Raw genomic sequence first — 18,208 nt, 5'->3', positions numbered from 1 at the left:
TCGTCATCAGATGCAGCGTCTTGTTCCATTCTCAAGGAACCATTGTTACTGTTGTAACCTGAGACGATTTCGTACCTACTTGGCTAAAGGAAAGACAACAGCCTTTTTTCTCTGTTTTTTTTCCCATTCAGGTAGCACTGACATTGATATATATTTTTTTAAATCGCCTTTCTGCTGTAGCAAAGTTTTACTGAAAGACTATTTTGCCGGCAGTGAAGTACCCCTAATTTTCCTAATCTCACCACAAGCTAACAAGAGTAGAATTACTCAACTGACATATTCAATTTTATATTTGCCAAGACACTATACACGAGAGTCATGTTAGGCTATTTATCATATAGAAGCTTTGGACCGGTATTTACTGCTATTATAATTGTTTTCATTCCCTAGTGGAGCAAAGTTGAAAAATTAAAAAAAAAATCTTGAGGCTTCCCTCAAAAAGCCCACACAATCAGCTTAAGTGCTGTCAAGCACAAGAGCCTTGAATTAATTAATTAGGCATTCAAGGACTCTGTGTTTGAATGATGACCAATAGCAGGCCTGTTGCTAATTTGTGGCTCGAACATGGCGTCACAGTGGGTATCACTGTCGCCTCACAGCAAGAAGGTCCACGATGTTGAGCCAGGAGTCCTTTCTGTGGAGTTTGCATGTTCTCCCTGTGTCAGTGTGCTGTTTCCTCCGGGTGCTGCGGTTTCCCCCACACAGTCCAAACTATGACATGCAGGTTAGGTGGATTGGACATGCCAAATTGGCTGTAGGTGTTTGTGTGTGTGTGTGTGTGTGTGTGTGTGTGTGTGTGTGTGTGTGTGTGTGTGTGTGTGTGTGTGTGTGTGTGTGTGTGTGTGTGTGTGAGTGAGTGAGTGTGTTTTAGCACTCTTAGTGCTGGATTGTGTCGGGACCTTCGATCCACCATAAAACCAAATCCAATGTGTGTGTGCGCGGATAATTCCAATGAAGCGGCTTTTCTTCTCTTCTCTTCTCTTCCATTCTCTTCTCTTCTCTTCTCTTCTCTTCTCTTCTCTTCTCTTCTCTTCTCTTTTCTTCTCTTCTCTTCTCTGCTGATGTGTTTACTGGCGAGAGCAGGGCCTTTCAATCACATGATATCACACAGCGGTAGCAACCCACAACCTAATCAATTCCTGATGGACAAAATCAGGTCCTGCTTTTTTCTTGTTCAAGAAGCCGTTTCACTCGGATATTTGTCAAAATAGAAAAGAAAAGACTATCGTGTTTTATGCCGAATTTAAAACCATAATTTAACAGAGGTAAATTCTCTGTTTTTGTATGTAATAAAGGATAATGTATTATTTTGTGGTTGAAATTTAAAAAAGTAGGCTAACAAATCCTTCCCTCGTGGGTCAATTTGATCCCTTTAGGAATTAATGGAATGCGAGAAATGCTTTAGTACACATAGAAAAACCTAAAAATGCTCAAAATTCTAACTAAAAATGCTAAAACTTAACCAAAAAATGTTTTATAATGTCTACATGTTTATCTGAATGCATACTGAAAGAAACTGACTTTAGGACCCAGCGGAACAGCTCATTTGCTCCATATAGACTAGAGCTATAAGGCCATCTAGTGGCAAGAGTCATGAAATATCCTGTTATATTTTTTCCCCACAAGAGGTAGGAAAAGACACCCAATGTAAGATATTTTGAGCTGAATTAAAAGGTTTATGCAATAAACTGAGTTCTTTTGAATTTAAGTGGAGAGAATGTGAGGAATGTGCTTACATTAATTATTTATTATTTATTGATCAAATCTAGTAATTTAAAGGTAAATAAAATAAAAAATAACAAAAGCAAAAAAAATATCAAAATGAAATAAAATAAGCTATCTGGACAATTTTTTTAAAATAATTTTAGGGCTTCATGTCACGTTGATGAGATATGTTACAATATGCTACAAAAGTGCGAGGGAAGTATAAGGGTTAACTGAGAAACATAATCATGTTTAATGCAATTACGTTTGGTGCCACTTTTTACCTCAGTTTCATTTGTTTTATACTACTACAGTCTCTATATAGGCCTATTTATGGGCGAATCAAAATGTCATATTCCCAGAACTCTCAATTGAGCACCGATACATGAACAAGCCCTTGTGAATGAAGTGTGAAACTGTTTTCTAATCATCTTCTCTATTTTTAACCTTTTAACTGTATCTTGGTTGTCTCGATAAAATGTTATCATACAAATGTCTTACCTCAACAATGAGGTGGCATTTCCCGTGAGAGATGGAGACAAGATCACACAGTTTCCCCAGACTTTACTCAATTAGCCCTGTTAATGGTGCCTTACAGTGTTGCTTAGCAACACATGTAACGTTAGCTGCTGAAGGTTTGGTCCTGTAAGCTTTTTCCAAATTTCCAACTGTTTCTCAGTTCAATTTCATTCCGAAGTGAGAACATATTGTCTTTGTGCAGCAGGGAGCAGGATGCACTTTCAATGGGGATTTAAATTGCGAACACTCAACTTGTTTTTCCATCTTTTATGCAGTAGAGACTTGTTAATAATGTCAGTAGCATGTCAATAGGAGATAAACCACACCATAAAAACTGATTTGGAGTTAGGCCTACATTACATACACACATCAGCATTTAATCTTTTTACTATTTACATTTATGGTGCTTTAGCCGTTTTGATCTGCCATTTATAACTTTGTTCGTCATCCCTTCTTCAAAACGTTGCTCAGTCTGGAGACATGTCTGTAAACCTGAAATCCTGCTTCTCTGATTGGGTAGAGACGTTTGGTTGGATAGTTTGGATTTCAGTAGACACCTATTTTATAGTAACACTTTACAATAAGATCCCTTTATTCCTGTACTTTCTGTTTAAAACACGTTTGTTTACAAACGAAACACTTTACACACTTTATTCGAGCAGATTCGTATAATTCGTTATAAATCTTTGATGCAACGAGCTCGTCATCTCCACCTCTATGGAACATCTCTGGCAGGTCACGTGATCTCGCAGAAGCCGCCGCCAGTCAGAAAGCTTTGGCTTCATCCAGTCGAGTGTCGAGCGTCAGGGGAGTGAAACGCGTGAGAGCTCAAAACCAGAATCATGGCAACCGCAACAGCAGGTGAGAATATTCTGCTTTCATTTTTCCCAAACACTTGTAAACCACAATATCCCACGTTTTACTTTACTTATTCACATTAAAAAAAATTATATTTCTACCATTCTTCCGTTCCTAGAAGTCGAAACCCGTCAGAGATTGCTGCGAAACGTGAAGAAGGAGGTAGGTGATAGTAAAAACAAATAAAGCCAAGTGAACATTAGGCTGAAACGCCCTGACTCATATTTCAGACAAAATGTGTGATAGTTAACCAAACATCGGAGCTAACCTTATATCTAAAAGAAACCTGCGAAAGCAAACTAAGCATATCTTTATTTGATTTAATTGTTTGTATAGTTGTTGTTGTACTGTGCAAAAATCGGCGCTCCCCATTCTAGAGTAGCCTATATAATGAATTATTTATTCTTCTTTACATGTCTATTTTTTCGTGAATACGCTTTACAGCTGTTTATATTTTCCCCCATCAAGCTGTCAAACTTAATACCAGCTTTTATCATACTATGTATTTCTTTGCAAAGCATACTTCTGTCTGTATTAATAAAATAGTGAGGATGAGATTTGCAGGTTTATGTTATATTATTATATTTAATACATCTTGCTTTAAAATAACACATTTCGTAATGGCTTAATGTGCCTTTAACATGCCAAGACCTACGTTATGTTCAAGTGTAGCTACTATATCATCCACATCTCCATTTAACAAACCAGAAACATTCTATAAACAATTTCTACATGTTTAAACTGCCCGATAGTATTAAAAATAGCTGAGTTTGTTAGTAGATTATCTTTTTTTGGACATGTAAAATTCAGTTTAAGGCTCACGGCATCTTTTGATTGATTTGTGCTATTGATTTGAGGCCAGTCCTATATTTTGTTGCCTCCACAAATTGCATTGTATTGTCTTTGCCTTTCAGTCCTTTCATTTGATTAAAAGGTTTCAATAATCCTTTTGGGTTAAGCAAGCATGCATGCATGTAAGTCTATGTTTAAGCATTTGATCAATGGATGAGGTTTTGTATGAATTTGGGTGTGAATTTGTAGATAATTTCCTAGTATTTGCACATGCCCTGTACGGATTCTAATTTGATTTATTGTTCACTATTATGAGGTGTGTACTTATCAGTCAGAGCACAGACTCACTCACTGGTACTGTGGTATATTTCTGTTTTTAAATATAAAACTCTTAGCTTTGTGCAAAATGACAGATTATGGTCCATCCATGCACCAGCCTTGTTCTCATCATGTGTTGCCCAAACGATGTGAAATTATAGTGCAGTTATGAGAAAAAGTTCCAGTTACAAGACTGAGCATATGCAGTCTGTCTATCAATATGAATTTTACATCTGTTTGTTGCTTTTTTGCAAAGGTTGGGCATCTCAAATTGAGGTTCTTGGCAGTCAGAGCCTGGTCCATAATCTATCATTGCATTGTGTCTCAGTGTATCCCAGTAGATGCATGAAATTACATTTTGGCACTTGAAACACATTATGATGACTGATATCGCCAATCAAGAAGAGTGGAGGGAGGTGAACTCTCACCCTGCGCCTTATGGTGCTCCGTATAATGAAAACGTGTTCTTGATCCACCACACTGTGTTTACAGCAAAGCTTCCTGAAACCTGCCACCTCGAGTCACTTGGCATTTGCGGTGCATGTTTACCCTTTTGCAGCTGTTAACTAAAATTACGGCAGACCATCATTACAGATATTACATTGCTGATATGATGCGGATAGTCAAAGCAACAAAAAAGCTCATTCTGTGTCTTGTCACTATCTGTTTGCTCTCTCTCTCTCTCTCTCTCTCTCTCTCTCTCTCTCTCTCTCTCTCTCTCTCTCTCTCTCTCTCTCTCTCTCTCTCTCTACCTCTCCCTCCCCCCCACACCTGTGTTGACACAAGCAGAGGGTCATGCGCAGAAAGCCTTTCCACACTACCTAGCAGCCCTCCATTTGTTTACCTTTCTCTCTCAGCTTCCTTTAACAAAGGTAGTTTAATCCATTGCTTATCAGTATCCTCAAAGAACCTCTTTATCCATCTTGAACTGAATTATAGCTATTTTTTTCTACTTTTATTTTTATGCAAAGTTATTTAAATGCTATGAAAGCTGGTGTTGAAAAAGTGTTTTTTAATAGAAACATCATTAGATTGGTCGATTAGACTTTCACTTGCAAACATAATATCTGCATCCTTTTTTCGCGTTTTATGCACTGGTTTGAGGAATCGTGTGGGATGTATGTATTGTACAGATGGTAAATGTGTTGAAAATGACTGGTTCTAAAGTAAAGACTTTGTATGATAAGCATTTCTAAGGCTTTCTCGATGTTCATGGCAGCACTGAAACCCTACATCGTGTCAATATTGTATTTGTGCTTGATTAGCATTTATTAAACAATAGATTGAATAGCCATAGACAGAGTCTAAATAATATTTCTTAAGTGATTCTAGAGATTTTAACAATTTCCAAGATTGAAAAGATAGTGTCATTTTTATGGGGTCACAAAAGATTCAGCCTTAATTAAATCATGTAACATGCCTCATTGTTTTCAGGATCTAAAACATATAGTATCTCATAGGGATGGGCATGATTAATCGACGATCGATTATTGATCATTAAGAATTTCGTCGATCAGGTTAATTTGTTATCGATTGTCATTAAACTAATGCTGCTGCGTTGCGTAGTGTGAGTGGAAAGTGAACGTGTTCCCCGGGCTGGTCAAGTTAGTGCGGAGGTACCTGTGCATCCGGCAACGTCAGTCCCCTCAGACCGGGTGTTTTCAGCGGCTGGACTGAAGCCTTGTTTACACTCGACGCGTCCGCACGAGCGCGAAGGTGAGCGCGGCAAAAATGACGTCATTGCGGTATTCGGTGTTTCACAGACGAGCGCGTCGAGTATAAACGCCTCGTCTGTTTGGGGAGGTGCGCGAGCAGTCTGCGGAGACTCGCGCTGCAGAGCCAGGCGAAAGTGTAAACGAGGCTTGACGGTCAGGTTGCGGTCGCGTCTGACCCCAGATCATGTCATCAATGATGCAATGCAATGATCTTTCTCAACAAAAATCAGTAGACTGGTGTAGAAGTTGTATGTGAGTTACTAGTTATTTTTTATGAGGCTTTGTTAAGTAGCCTAGCCTAATTGATTGTTACTGTAGGTAGGCTAATCTCTCACCCTCTTTCTCGACTCCGTTCTCGGATAGTTTTGAGTTACATTTTGACAAAACCTGTCAGATCTAAGAATTATTATGTTTTTGGTTAAGTTATTGTTTAACATGATTTTTTTTTATTATTTATTATTTTGGAACAAACGAGGGTCTCTGTTTAAGAACGCCAACTCGCAGCTGCAGGTTCCGTTGCTTTCGAGCACCACAGCGCATATATCTTCAAGTTTAGCCTTGTAATAAAGATCTAATCGAGGAAAAACACACTGTATGTTTGTATTTTCATTGCATTTTTTAATTTATAAAAAGTTAAATAAATAATGAATTTGAATATAAAAATATTAATGATTAATCGATAGTCGATCGTTAATTCTCCCGACGATCGACTAAGAAAATTTAATCGAATGCCCATCCCTAGTATCTCAGTAAAAGACTCTGTTAAGAATCCATCAGCCAATTAATCTGTGTGAGCAGGGACCAGTGTTTGAATTGTTTTTACAAAACAACTCCGCAAGATGTTATTTCAGTGTGTGCAAGAAACACTTAAACCTCATGCCAAATATCAGCAAACCAAAAAAAGCTTAAAGTGCTGAGTCACTGAGAATCATTATACCTAATGAATTTGTAAGTGATTAAACAAAAGCATATTATGCTGATGTGGTCGAGAAGAACTATTTATAAATGCGCTGTATTTGGACTGTTTTAAATCTTTCAGGTCTAGCATCTCTGAATACCAACTCCAGTTGAATCAAACATTGGTTTACATATAGCCATATGCAATATTTTGTTTCAGATTTATAGATTCTATTAATTTACAGTTGCCATTGAAATTATTCGACCCCCATGCAAATCAGGTTTATTGGCAAAATTTACAGACTTTCAGCTGTTTGCTATACAAATCAAACAAAAGTAATTGAAATAGCTCAACACAACAAATGTTTCAAGTGGTTTCCCCAAATTTAACTGAAAATGCAACTTTTAATGACTTGTGCAGTTTTGTGTTGAGCTATTTCAATTACTTTTGTTTGATTTGTTCATTGCAAACAGCTGAAACTCTGTAAATTTTGCCAATGAACCTGATTTGCAATGGGGGTTGAATAATTTCGACTGCAACTGTATATTACGTTTTATTTTTATTTATTTAATAAATTATATTATATGATAAGATTTTACCTTATCTTTAGACTCAGACTCCTTTGTTTATTATAGTTTATATAATAATGCATAGTTGAAATGGGCATAAATGTTTTTTGATGGTGGAGATGAAATTGCATAGAATTCAGGTCACCTGGTATTAAAACATGAACTTAAGGAGATGAAATGTTTCTTCAAGATCCTCTCTGATGAGTCATATGCCTGTAATGGTACAAGGTCCACTGTACATTCATTCATTTTCCCCCTTTGTAAATAATTAGTGGCTTATTATTTAAATGAAAAAAATATATATATTAAATGTTATGTTATAATACTTTAGCATTATTATATTATTATAGCAATATTAGTAAGTAAATTTTATTTATATAGCACATTTAAACATAGCAGAACTATCCAAAGTGCTGAACAAAGTAAAAATAGTATCAAATAAAACAGAAAACAACCAGCTAACACAGACTAGAAAAACAAAGCAAAATAATGTTAAAATGCTAGGGAATAAAGATAAGTTTTCAATTTGAATTTGAAGGTAGTAATTGAAGGTGCAAGGCAGATGACCAGAGGCAGTTTATTATTATTATTTTATTATTATATAGTAATACGTACTACATCCGCCATTGTCATTGTCATGTGACCTATACGGTATCAGTTGCGTGGCTTCACTGCCATTAAAAAATTCTCTCCCGTCGCCTAATGGGATAGTAAAGTGTCCATCATATGCACTCTTCAGTATCTCGCAAAAAAGTAGCAAGTCATCCGAGTACTTTTCGCCCACTGTTTTGAACTCACCTGCTGTTTTGACAACTGGGACGTACTACTCGGCTCACGTTTTTTGCCTTTATAGTATGGAAGTGGGCATGTTCGGATGCAGCAAATTACTTGCTTTTTTCTTAAAACACAGGGGGCAATAAAGGAAAATTCAGAGCAAAGCTCTGCACCTGATACAGATCATCGGCTCATTAGGAGAGAGGTCTATTAACTGAGCTCAGTGTGTCAGATAAGACCGACATACAAGATGTTCAGACCTGAAAAGCCCATTCAGGACCAGGATTGAAAATGTATTTCTTTTTGTTTATGGAGAAAGGAAAGGAGGGAACTTTGGTAAGGGGTAATAACTGACTAACTGCTTTTTTGCTAAATTAACCCACAAAGATAACGACTTGGTGACTTGAATTTATTTGTAAGAAATTTATTTGTAAGAAGAATTGAAACGCAGAGTGCAACAAGAGAAATAATAGCAAAGCTGCAAAGGAAATCGGGTTGCCTTGGACAACAGTCAATTATGCGGTTTATTGGTTATTATGCAAATATATATTTGGCTGCAGTATGTCTCAAATGACTTATCAGAGCCGTATAATAAGGCATTACAAGGGTATAGCATTAGTGAGCGGATAAAAGAATAGATCTGTAGAGAACATCATTTAATGTTTAGTGATGAAATAGTTCCATCAATAATCAGATCTAAAAGCTGTACATGTATCCCCTTGTAGTATAGTAAAGTAGTCCAATTTTAGACTGTGCTTCAAGATATTTGTGATTGGTCCTGCTGTGCATTAACACCATGCAGTGCCTAGCATAAGTGAACGCACCCATGCTAAAGTTGACTAAAAAGAGGAATAAAAAAAATCATCTTTTAGAAATTGATCTTAATGCCTTAATTTAAAAAATGAGGAAAAATCCAACTTTTAAGGACACCAATTTTCATTATTAATAAATAATGTGTCGTAAATAAATAAATGTTCTTCCTTAAAATACAGGTTGCATAAGTCAGGATACCCCTATGTTAAATTCCCATAGAGGCAGGCAGATTTTTATTTTTAAAGGCCAGTTATTTCATGGATCCAGGATACTATGCATCCTGATAAAGTTCCCTTGGCCTTTGGAATTAAAAAAGCCCCACATCATCGCATTCCCTTCAGCATACCTAGAGATTGGCATGGGCCACTTTCCATAAGATCATCTCTCAATGCAAATCATACCAGCTATTAGCCTAACTGAAATAACACCATGCCAATCTCTAGGTATGCTGAAGGGAATGTGATGATGTGGGGCTTTTTTAATTCCAAAATTGGTGTCCTTAAGGGTTGGATTTTCCCTCATTTTTTAAATTAAGGCATTAAGATAAATTTCTAAAAGATGATTTTTTATTCCTCTTTTTAGTCAACTTTAGCATGGGTGTGTTCACTTATGCTATCCACTGTATGTGTCATGGGAAATGTTTCTTCAAGAAACATGAAACCTATTCCTGTAGAGCCATATGGGTCCGTGGACTGATTTAGATCAACACCTCCCACAGAGCATCTTTAATGGTGTGAAACTTCAACTATATATTTTATATATACCTTGGAAATTCAAACTTTCCATTGTGCATTTCTTTTTTCAAAGCTCACTTTGGCGTCATTTCAATGTTTTGGTCTCTCTTCAGCCTAACTAAATAATTAGGGGCTATGTGATACTGTATAATGCATTTTGCTATGTTCACAATTGATTTGCACGCTTGATATGATTAAATAACGCAGAATGTGGCAGTATTTTTTATGATTTTTATTGCTCCAAGGAGGTTGTGGTGTTACAGCATCTAGACCTAGATGGCACATGATAATAAATATATCAATAAAAAAGGAGGTTTGGGTACTGGCACTGGGCAGGATGCTTTCCAGAGTGTTGGGAGTCTTTCTAGGTCAGGCTGAGGGTGAAGTATCAGTTTCTAACATCAAGCACATTGGCATGTTCACACCAAGGACGATAAGGACATTATCATATATGTTATGATACTGTTATGATCAGTATCATAACAATAAAGATATAGTTCTAAAAATCATGATGTAAAAGAATAGCAGAGTCTACACCACAACTACAACAATAACGGCACAGAGAAACAATATCGTTTGGAATCACTTGTATTTTTTTTTCAGCTGATGAATGAAGCCAACATTGACATATAGAATTTTTCTTTCAGATGAATAGAATCGGAGTTATATTAAAAAATGTCCTTGCTCTTCCTAGCTTTATAATGGCTGTTTCTGTTTTAATATCCTTAAAAGTGCATATACCCATCAAAAAAGTGCTCCACACGGCTCCGGGGGGTTAATAAATGCCTTCTGAAATTAAGCGATGCATTTGTGTAAGAAAAATATTTATATTTAAAACTTTATAAAGTAAAATAACTAGCTTCCGGCCACACAAACATAGAGATTCCACTTAAGTCTAAAGCGCAACTTATATGAGTAATGCGACTCACTGCTGATATTTACGCTACGCCATGAAGCGCTGTGCTACTTCCGGCATCACAAGTTGTGTCGTTTGTGCCCTAGGCGCAAGTAGACTGCATATGACTGTTTGGCCGGAAGCTAGAATTTTACTTTGTAACTTGTTAAATATGAATACTTTTCTTACACAAACACATCGCTTTGCTTCAGAAGGCCTTTATGAACCCCCGGAGCCGTGTGGAGCACTTTTATGATGGATAGATGCACTTTTATGGACTTCAAAACAGAAACGGGCATTCACTGCCAATATAAAGCTGGGAAGAGCCAGGACATTTTTTTTAAGTAACTCCGATTGTATTTGTGGGCTAATTTTAATTTTTGGGTGGACTATCCCTTTAAAGGGTGGCCTTCGGTTTAAAAGTATTAAATTTTTGTGTTTTATAAACCGTGGCAGCAGTAAATGTCAGATAATACTAATATTACATAACACCAAATGAGAGTCCTGTGGATTTGTTGTCCATTGACAGCTGAAGTATGATTGGGACTGTAATTGCTTTCACTGTGTGAATTTGCCTGTTCTTACGGAGTAGTGTAATAATCCACTCAACCTCTTAGCCTTTCAATTCACACATTCGCTCTCTCAGGGTGATGAAAAGCGTGGTAATATGTGGCAAATCGTTTTTGTGCTTTTGGAAAAAATAGTGGCAAATGCCATTCCTATTCATAGTCGGATTTGTTCATCGGGGTCTGCTCAGAGTTTAAGCAACAGTTTAATGTGGTGCCAACACATTTGGGAAGTAACTTGGCAACCCAAGCTGTGAGACTTTCCATGCTATCTCCATGGAAACCTTTGTCATGCTGCTGAGACATCAGGGACAGCTGAGCTCCAAATAGACTTCTACAGTCTCACACACACACACACACACACACACACACACACACACACACACGCACACACACACACACACACACACACACACACACACACACACACACACACACAGCATGACAGAGTCTCTACAATGCACACTATAGCCTAAATGAGGCTGATTTATAAGAGTTTAAAATCCAATAGTAAACATTTATTGATGGATTTATTTGCTCTTATCGCATCAGGGATCTTTAATTCAGCCATGGCAATGCACCCACTGATGTATGAATGTTGTTGTCTTTTTGTTTTTTGGTATCCTTAAAATATTATCTCTGTTGAAGAAATTATCAAAAGGCTCCTGAGAGTAGGAGCAAACAATAGGAGCAATCCAAACAAGAATTTCTTTTCTTATACTGATTGCGGTAACAGAAATCCGAGTATCAGCCTAGTGACTCTAATCAAGTACAAATCTGATATTAGAACAGATTTTTTTTCTCTTGATCAATTTTGAATATTTATAGATCCGTTTATTTATAGTTTGGGCTTGGTAAGTTTTATTGTTTTTGAAAAGTCTCTTGTGCTCACCAAGACTGTATTTAATAGTATTGTGAAATATTATTACAACTTAAAAAATATACAGTTAGGTCCATATATATTTGGACACAGGCACAATTTTCATACTTTTGGCTCTGTATGCCACCAGAATAAAATTTTAATGAAACAATCAGGATAAATTTGAAGTGCAGACTTTCACGCTTATTTCAATAGGTTGAACAAAAATATCAAGTAAACATTTTAGAAACTGCAACCATTTTTATACACAATCTCTCCATTTTCAGGGGCTCAAATGTAATTGGACAAATTAATATAATCACAAATAAAATGTTTATTTTTAATATTTTGTTGAGAATCCTTTGCAGACAATGAGTCTCATTCATGAAACATTCGTAAATATACGAGTAAATATGCGAGTGATTTGCGCGTAAAGAGACCTTCCCGAAAACTCTTCTCCTGATTCACAAATACTTCGTAAACATCAGATGTGATCGTGAAATGTGTGTGTGTGTGTTAATGAATTCCAATCAGTCGTAAATGGGATGCGCGTGCACGTTCATTCTCAATTACCATAAATCCCGCCCATTAAATCCGACTGACAACTATATATGGGCATCATATTATGACATGAATGCGAATGAAAAAGAAAAATTTCTCAGATTCAGAAATTGAAGTTTTATTATCAGAAGTTCATTCAAAACGCCACATTTTTTTTCAAGCGTACATAGTGGCGTATCGGGTCCTAAAAAAAAAAGGAAGCCTGGCAGCATATTACAGATGCAGTCAATGGAGTTTCATCTGTTAATCGAACATTCCCTGAAGTGAGAAGAAAATGGTTCGACATTAAGCTTGAGAGCAAAAAACGAATTAGTTCACTTCGGAAAAATCGTATTAAAACTGGAGAAGGACCACCATCGCAGATGCTATTACTGGCTATCATAATAAGAAGAACCGTATTTAATAATATAGCCTATATAATATTTTTTCAAAATGCTGTGTAAATATGTCCCCGATTAAGGTGAATTAAAATGCTGCCTTATTAATGAGCAAAACGTTCGGGTGTTAAGCGCATTATTTACGCGTGGCTGGGAGCAGGTGTAGATTTCTTGCGTACCAACTAACATTTGGAAAATACGAACATTTTAATGAATCCGAAAATTTACGCCAGAGCCACTTTACACACGATTTACACAAAAATTCGTTCTGCTCGTGTTTCATGAATGAAACCCAATGACTGCCTGAAGTCTGGAACTCATGGACATCACCAAAGACCTGGTTTCTTGCTTTGTGATGCAGTGCCAGGCCTTAACTGCAGCTGTCTTCAGTTGTTGTTTGTTCGTGGGTCTTTCTGCCTAGTTTTGCCTTCAGCAAGTGAAATACATGCTTGATCGGGTTGAGATCAGGTGATTGACTCGGCTCATTGTCCATCTGTACTGTGAACCGCCTTCCAACCAACTTTGCTGCATTTGGCTGAATCTGTTCAGACAGTATATTCCCACTACTCTCAAGAGCTGTACTTCCTAAACCCTTCCTCCAATTTGTATTTAAATACCATCAAATTAAACCTTTGAGTGTGCACTTTCAGCCCATATCCATTATATAACTATAGCTTGAATATGTTTTGGTAAATACCTGAAAAATAAAAAAATGTGCCGTGTCCTAATTTATATGGACCTAACTGTATATATATTTTAAAATGCAATTTATTTCTGTGATGGCAAAGCTGAATTTTCAGCATCATTACTCCAGTCGTCAGTGTCACATGATCCTTCAGAAATCATTCTAATATGCTGATTTGGTGTTGGAAAAAATAATAATTATTTTTGGATTTAATGGAAAGTTCAAAAGAACAGCATTTATTTGAAATTACATTTAAAAAAAATGTCTTTACTGTGACCTTTGATCAATTTTAAGCTGTAATTTTCTTAACTCTTACCGGCCCCAAACTTTTGAACAGTAGTGTAATTGTAACTTTGAGTGAACTATCCCTTTAAGAAAACGTGGAATAGTGTGCAAGTTGTATCCAATTTAATGGTGGTTTTTATGACTGACACACACTATTTTTAATTGGTTACATTAGAGTCACTAGATCCATTAAAAAAGGTCAGTATCGGTGCCCGTATCGGATTTGTGTATCCCTGTAATGGAGAGCTGAACATCTCATTTGTTTATCTGTGTATTGAGTCAGCCACAAAGTAAGAGCTTTCATGAACTTCTAACCTCATGAAAGATGCACTGAAGGGTTCATCAACAAGACTGCCTGGCATGCTGTCCTCTAGCTCAACTCATCAGTCCAGCAAATTTTTTTCTCTCTCTCCTCTCTTTCTAGTGTATGCAGACTCCCAATTGGCTTTATTGGTTAAATATGCATGAAGCATGACCCTATACCATTCTTCCACCTCTACTGAAGCTGCACATTTTGTAGTATCATTCAGGTCAATAGCATGAATCAAGCACCACTAAGGATGATAACAACTGACATTTCTTTTAAATTCTATTTCAGATATTGCTTTACAGTATTTTCGTGTCTTAGAAGGGAGAGAAAAAACTATAGTCATAACAACGGACACCGATGTTAAAATGTCAAGCCAGCCTTAAACATTTCAGTAGAATTTGTTCTTTTGCAATCACAATCTTATATCTTCTTGGTGTCACAAAATGTATGCCTGTTTCTAAAAATACTGGCTTTTGTTCTGTGGTTCTGCTTCTGATCCGCACCTTTGTGAATCATACTGTCCTGATCTGTTGAGTGCAAGTCATGTGGTCTCTCAGCGAAAGTGTTTCCTTTGCATCCTTTATCTTTCTCCCTCTCTGGAGGTATGGATAGGTGGGATTCTATGGTATGGAAGAGGAGAAACATTTACCTCCAGTGTTATGTATAGTGCTCAGGTGAGTCAAACATGGTGTTTAAAGGGGTGATAGAATGATTTTATAGGGTATGTCACACTGTTCCTTAAGGGCTCGAAATAGGGTATGTAACATCGGTTGGGCTGAAAATGCCCTGGTGGGCGGTGGCTCTTTTATACGCCCTAGTGCAACCCTGAGAAATAGCCCCAGAATGAAACGAGCGGTTTTCTCCCTTTTATGGTATGCTCATGAATATTTAGATAAGCTGCATGAGAATAGACCAATCAATGATATGGCAAACTGCAATCAGTAGGCTACATAGAGATTACACTTGATGGGATATAGTTCGCTAATTTGTTGTGAATGACTCATGGAATTGCTAGATGTACCCAGTCATCATAGTAAACTTGGAAACACTCCCTTGCTAATACCAATCATAATGCTACACATCACATGGAACACACAAACACCTCTTGTAACTCTAAACATAATAACGCGATGCCAGACTGGGAGAATCTGTTTGGCAGCAAGCGTCTTTTGTGCGTTGTGATGTACTCTGTGTATTCCAGTGTATCTAAACTACTATCGAATAAATATTTAAATTAAACCAAACCGTCACACTAACTGTACCTTCTAGATAACTACAGGTAGTAGATAACGAATAGCATTGTTAATAATTGTTAGCGACAAACTCATAACGTTACTTACAGCTTGCGGTAGTTATGTCAACATGGTCGGAACAGCACCTCTTTTCAGAAGTAGGCGTGTAGAAAAGCCTTCTTGAAACTGTCCAAGGTTGTCGAAACGGTTCAAACATTTTGATAATTTCATGTTGAAGCTCACAGGGATCTTGTTGTATAAAAACACCATGCCGTTGAATGTTTGGTTCCTTGGGAAGACAATGAAAAGTGCCAACATTCCCTGTACACCCGGGAACACTGCAGTAATGACCGTGACTCATTTTGAAGATCCTTTAAAAACATCCAAACTTTCTTATTTGTAATTCCAGAAGCAGTAAACTTAGTGCACCGGCTAAACTGTGTCTGACTTCACGGCAACCATTGATATAACTGGGCCCAGAAAGTGTGCAGTGTGTATGCAAATTTAGGGGCGTAACAAAGGTACAGACCAGTTCCAAATAAGGAAATCTCCCAAGTGTTGCGTCACATCTGAGCTGATTTGAGATCTGACCGTTTTACAGCTGCAGTTTAAAGTTTTGAGATTTTCATATTAAGGAGGTGACATAGGATTTTGAGATTCTGTGTATGGCCATTATACCCACCGAGCTGCTGTTATTCAACTATGCCAAGGTAAACTTGGTTCTGCATTCTATCACCCCTTAAAACTCTTGATGTTAAGTTGATTGGAACTGCTATGTATTGAATAAATAGAACGTGAGAAGAAATCAATACACTGGATGAGATTTCACCGTCTGTGTCAAGCATGTGGATGTAGAAAGTCTTTTTCAAGAAGTAAAGCACTTTCAAAAATCGTATCAGAATAGTCAACATTAAACTCTTGTTTTGACAGGTGGTTTGAGATTAAGTAGTTTGTTAGAAATATATATTTTAGGTTTTTTAAATGCCATATTTTGGGAAATAAAATGCCAGAAAGACCTTGACTCTTTCTCAGAGCAGTGGGGTCACACCAAATCAACAAGTGTTGCTCTGAAGAGCTTGTCTTGTCCTGCTGCATTAGTTATGGGCAAATGCAAGAGAAGGTCAGGGAGTAAATGTCAGAATCGGCTTTTCTTGCTCGTTTTAACACAGTTAATGCTTTACCTTACAATAATAATTGATACTGGTTTATCAGGTTTTAAGATTTCAAACTGCACATTTGTAAACCTAGGTTTTTGTTCTGATTTGCGTACTTACAACCTGAGTTACTTTGATTTCACAAGCGCAGCATGTGATGAACAAAATGTGATTAATTTTAATAGCTGTTTCAAGGAAAAATTGGATCTTTTATATATCTAGATTAGACTGCAATGCAAATGGTGACTTTTGCTTAATTCTCAGATTTTTGTGTGTTTTGAAAGAAGCCTCACCAAGGCTGCATTTATTTAATTAAAAATACAAGAAAAACGACTCGGTTACTAACGTAACCTCGGTTCCTGAGAGGAGGGAACGAGTATTGCGTAAGTAGCTTACGCTATGGGAAAACTCCTTTTCTCGAGAATATTGAAGTCTTTATGTAAAACTTATTGCAGCTGCACAGCTGACAGCAATGAACGAAGGAAGCTCGGTCATTGGCTGTGCTGCGGCAACTTGCTCGAACCAATGACGGGGCGACTCTGAATGCGCGACCAATGAGCGCGCTTCGCGCCCGCGCGCGTCAGAGCCTGCCAAGATGGGCGTGGCCAAGAGCTATTTATTGGGCGCCCCGTCATGAGAGTTCTTTAGGTTAAAACGACTGAAGCGAACTAACCAAGCGCAAGCACGGCAGCTTACGCAATACTCGTTCCCTCCTCTCAGGGAACCGAGGTTACGTTAGTAACCGAGTCGTTCCCTTTCGAGAGGTCTCTCCTATTGCGTAAGTAGCTTACGCTATGGGAACACCATGCAAAACGCTGTGCGTGCTGAACTTCGCCTTATGATAGCCAGAGGCAGGTGCCTGAGCTGAAAAGCAAAGTTATCATCCAACTAGCCGGCAGAGGCGAGCTTTATATGTGGGAAAAAATACAGAGCGGCTAGAAGGCGCTCAGTGTGACACAAGCACATACATAATCTAGATACGAACTCGTAGTTCAACTAGCATCATGCTGATAGTACATTGGAATGCAATGTCGGGACCTGTAGGTTGTAGAACCTGATAAATGTGGACGGTGAGGCCCAGCCTGCCGCCGCACAAATATCCTCGATCGGTATCCCGCTCGACCATGCCCAGGAAGAAGCCACACTCCTGGTGGAGTGTGCTTTGGCTCCCCAGGGGCATTGAAGTCCCTTAGCTTCATAAGCCCGTGCTATAGCCTCAACTATCCAGTGAGAGATTCTCTGCTTTGAAACTGCGGAACCTTTCGTACGGCCGCCAAAGCATACAAACAGTTGTTCTGTCTGTCTGAATAGGGCAGAACACTCCAAATACACTCTGAGAGCCCTAACGGGGCAGAGTAGATTAGCGTCGTGTTCGTCTGCTGGAGACGATAGCGCAGTTAGGGAGATAACCTGTGCTCTGAAGGGAGTGGTGAGCACTTTAGGAATATACCCGTGTTTCGGTCTAAGGACGACCCTGCAGTCGTTAGGTCCGAATTCTAGGCAGGCAGCGCTTGTCGAAAGTGTGTGCATGTCGCCCACTCTCTTGACCGAGGTGAGTGCCAGCAAGAGCGCAGTCTTAAGCGAGAGCTG

At 38.0% G+C, this 18,208-nt stretch overlaps 1 protein-coding gene across 2 annotated transcripts in view; it reads left to right on the top strand.

Moving 5' to 3' along the window:
* The first annotated feature begins 2,985 nt into the window (after positions 1-2,985).
* sgsm1a (small G protein signaling modulator 1a) overlaps positions 2,986-18,208 on the top strand; it is a 61,826-nt gene continuing 46,603 nt past the window's right edge. For both annotated transcript variants that reach the window (XM_077241370.1, XM_077241369.1), the window contains exons 1-2: positions 2,986-3,084; positions 3,200-3,243. In XM_077241370.1, the coding sequence (XP_077097485.1) occupies positions 3,066-3,084; positions 3,200-3,243 (63 nt within the window). In that variant the 5' untranslated portion in view covers positions 2,986-3,065. The remainder of the gene's footprint in view (positions 3,085-3,199; positions 3,244-18,208) is intronic.

The sequence above is a fragment of the Siphateles boraxobius genome, unplaced genomic scaffold (genome assembly GCF_051911475.1).
Source record: "Siphateles boraxobius isolate OS27281-9 unplaced genomic scaffold, OSU_SipBor_1 24, whole genome shotgun sequence".
In the NCBI taxonomy this organism is placed as follows: Eukaryota; Metazoa; Chordata; class Actinopteri; order Cypriniformes; family Leuciscidae; genus Siphateles; species Siphateles boraxobius.
Note: the sequence above shows the minus strand (reverse complement) of the source record. Positions and strands in the feature narration are given on the sequence as shown.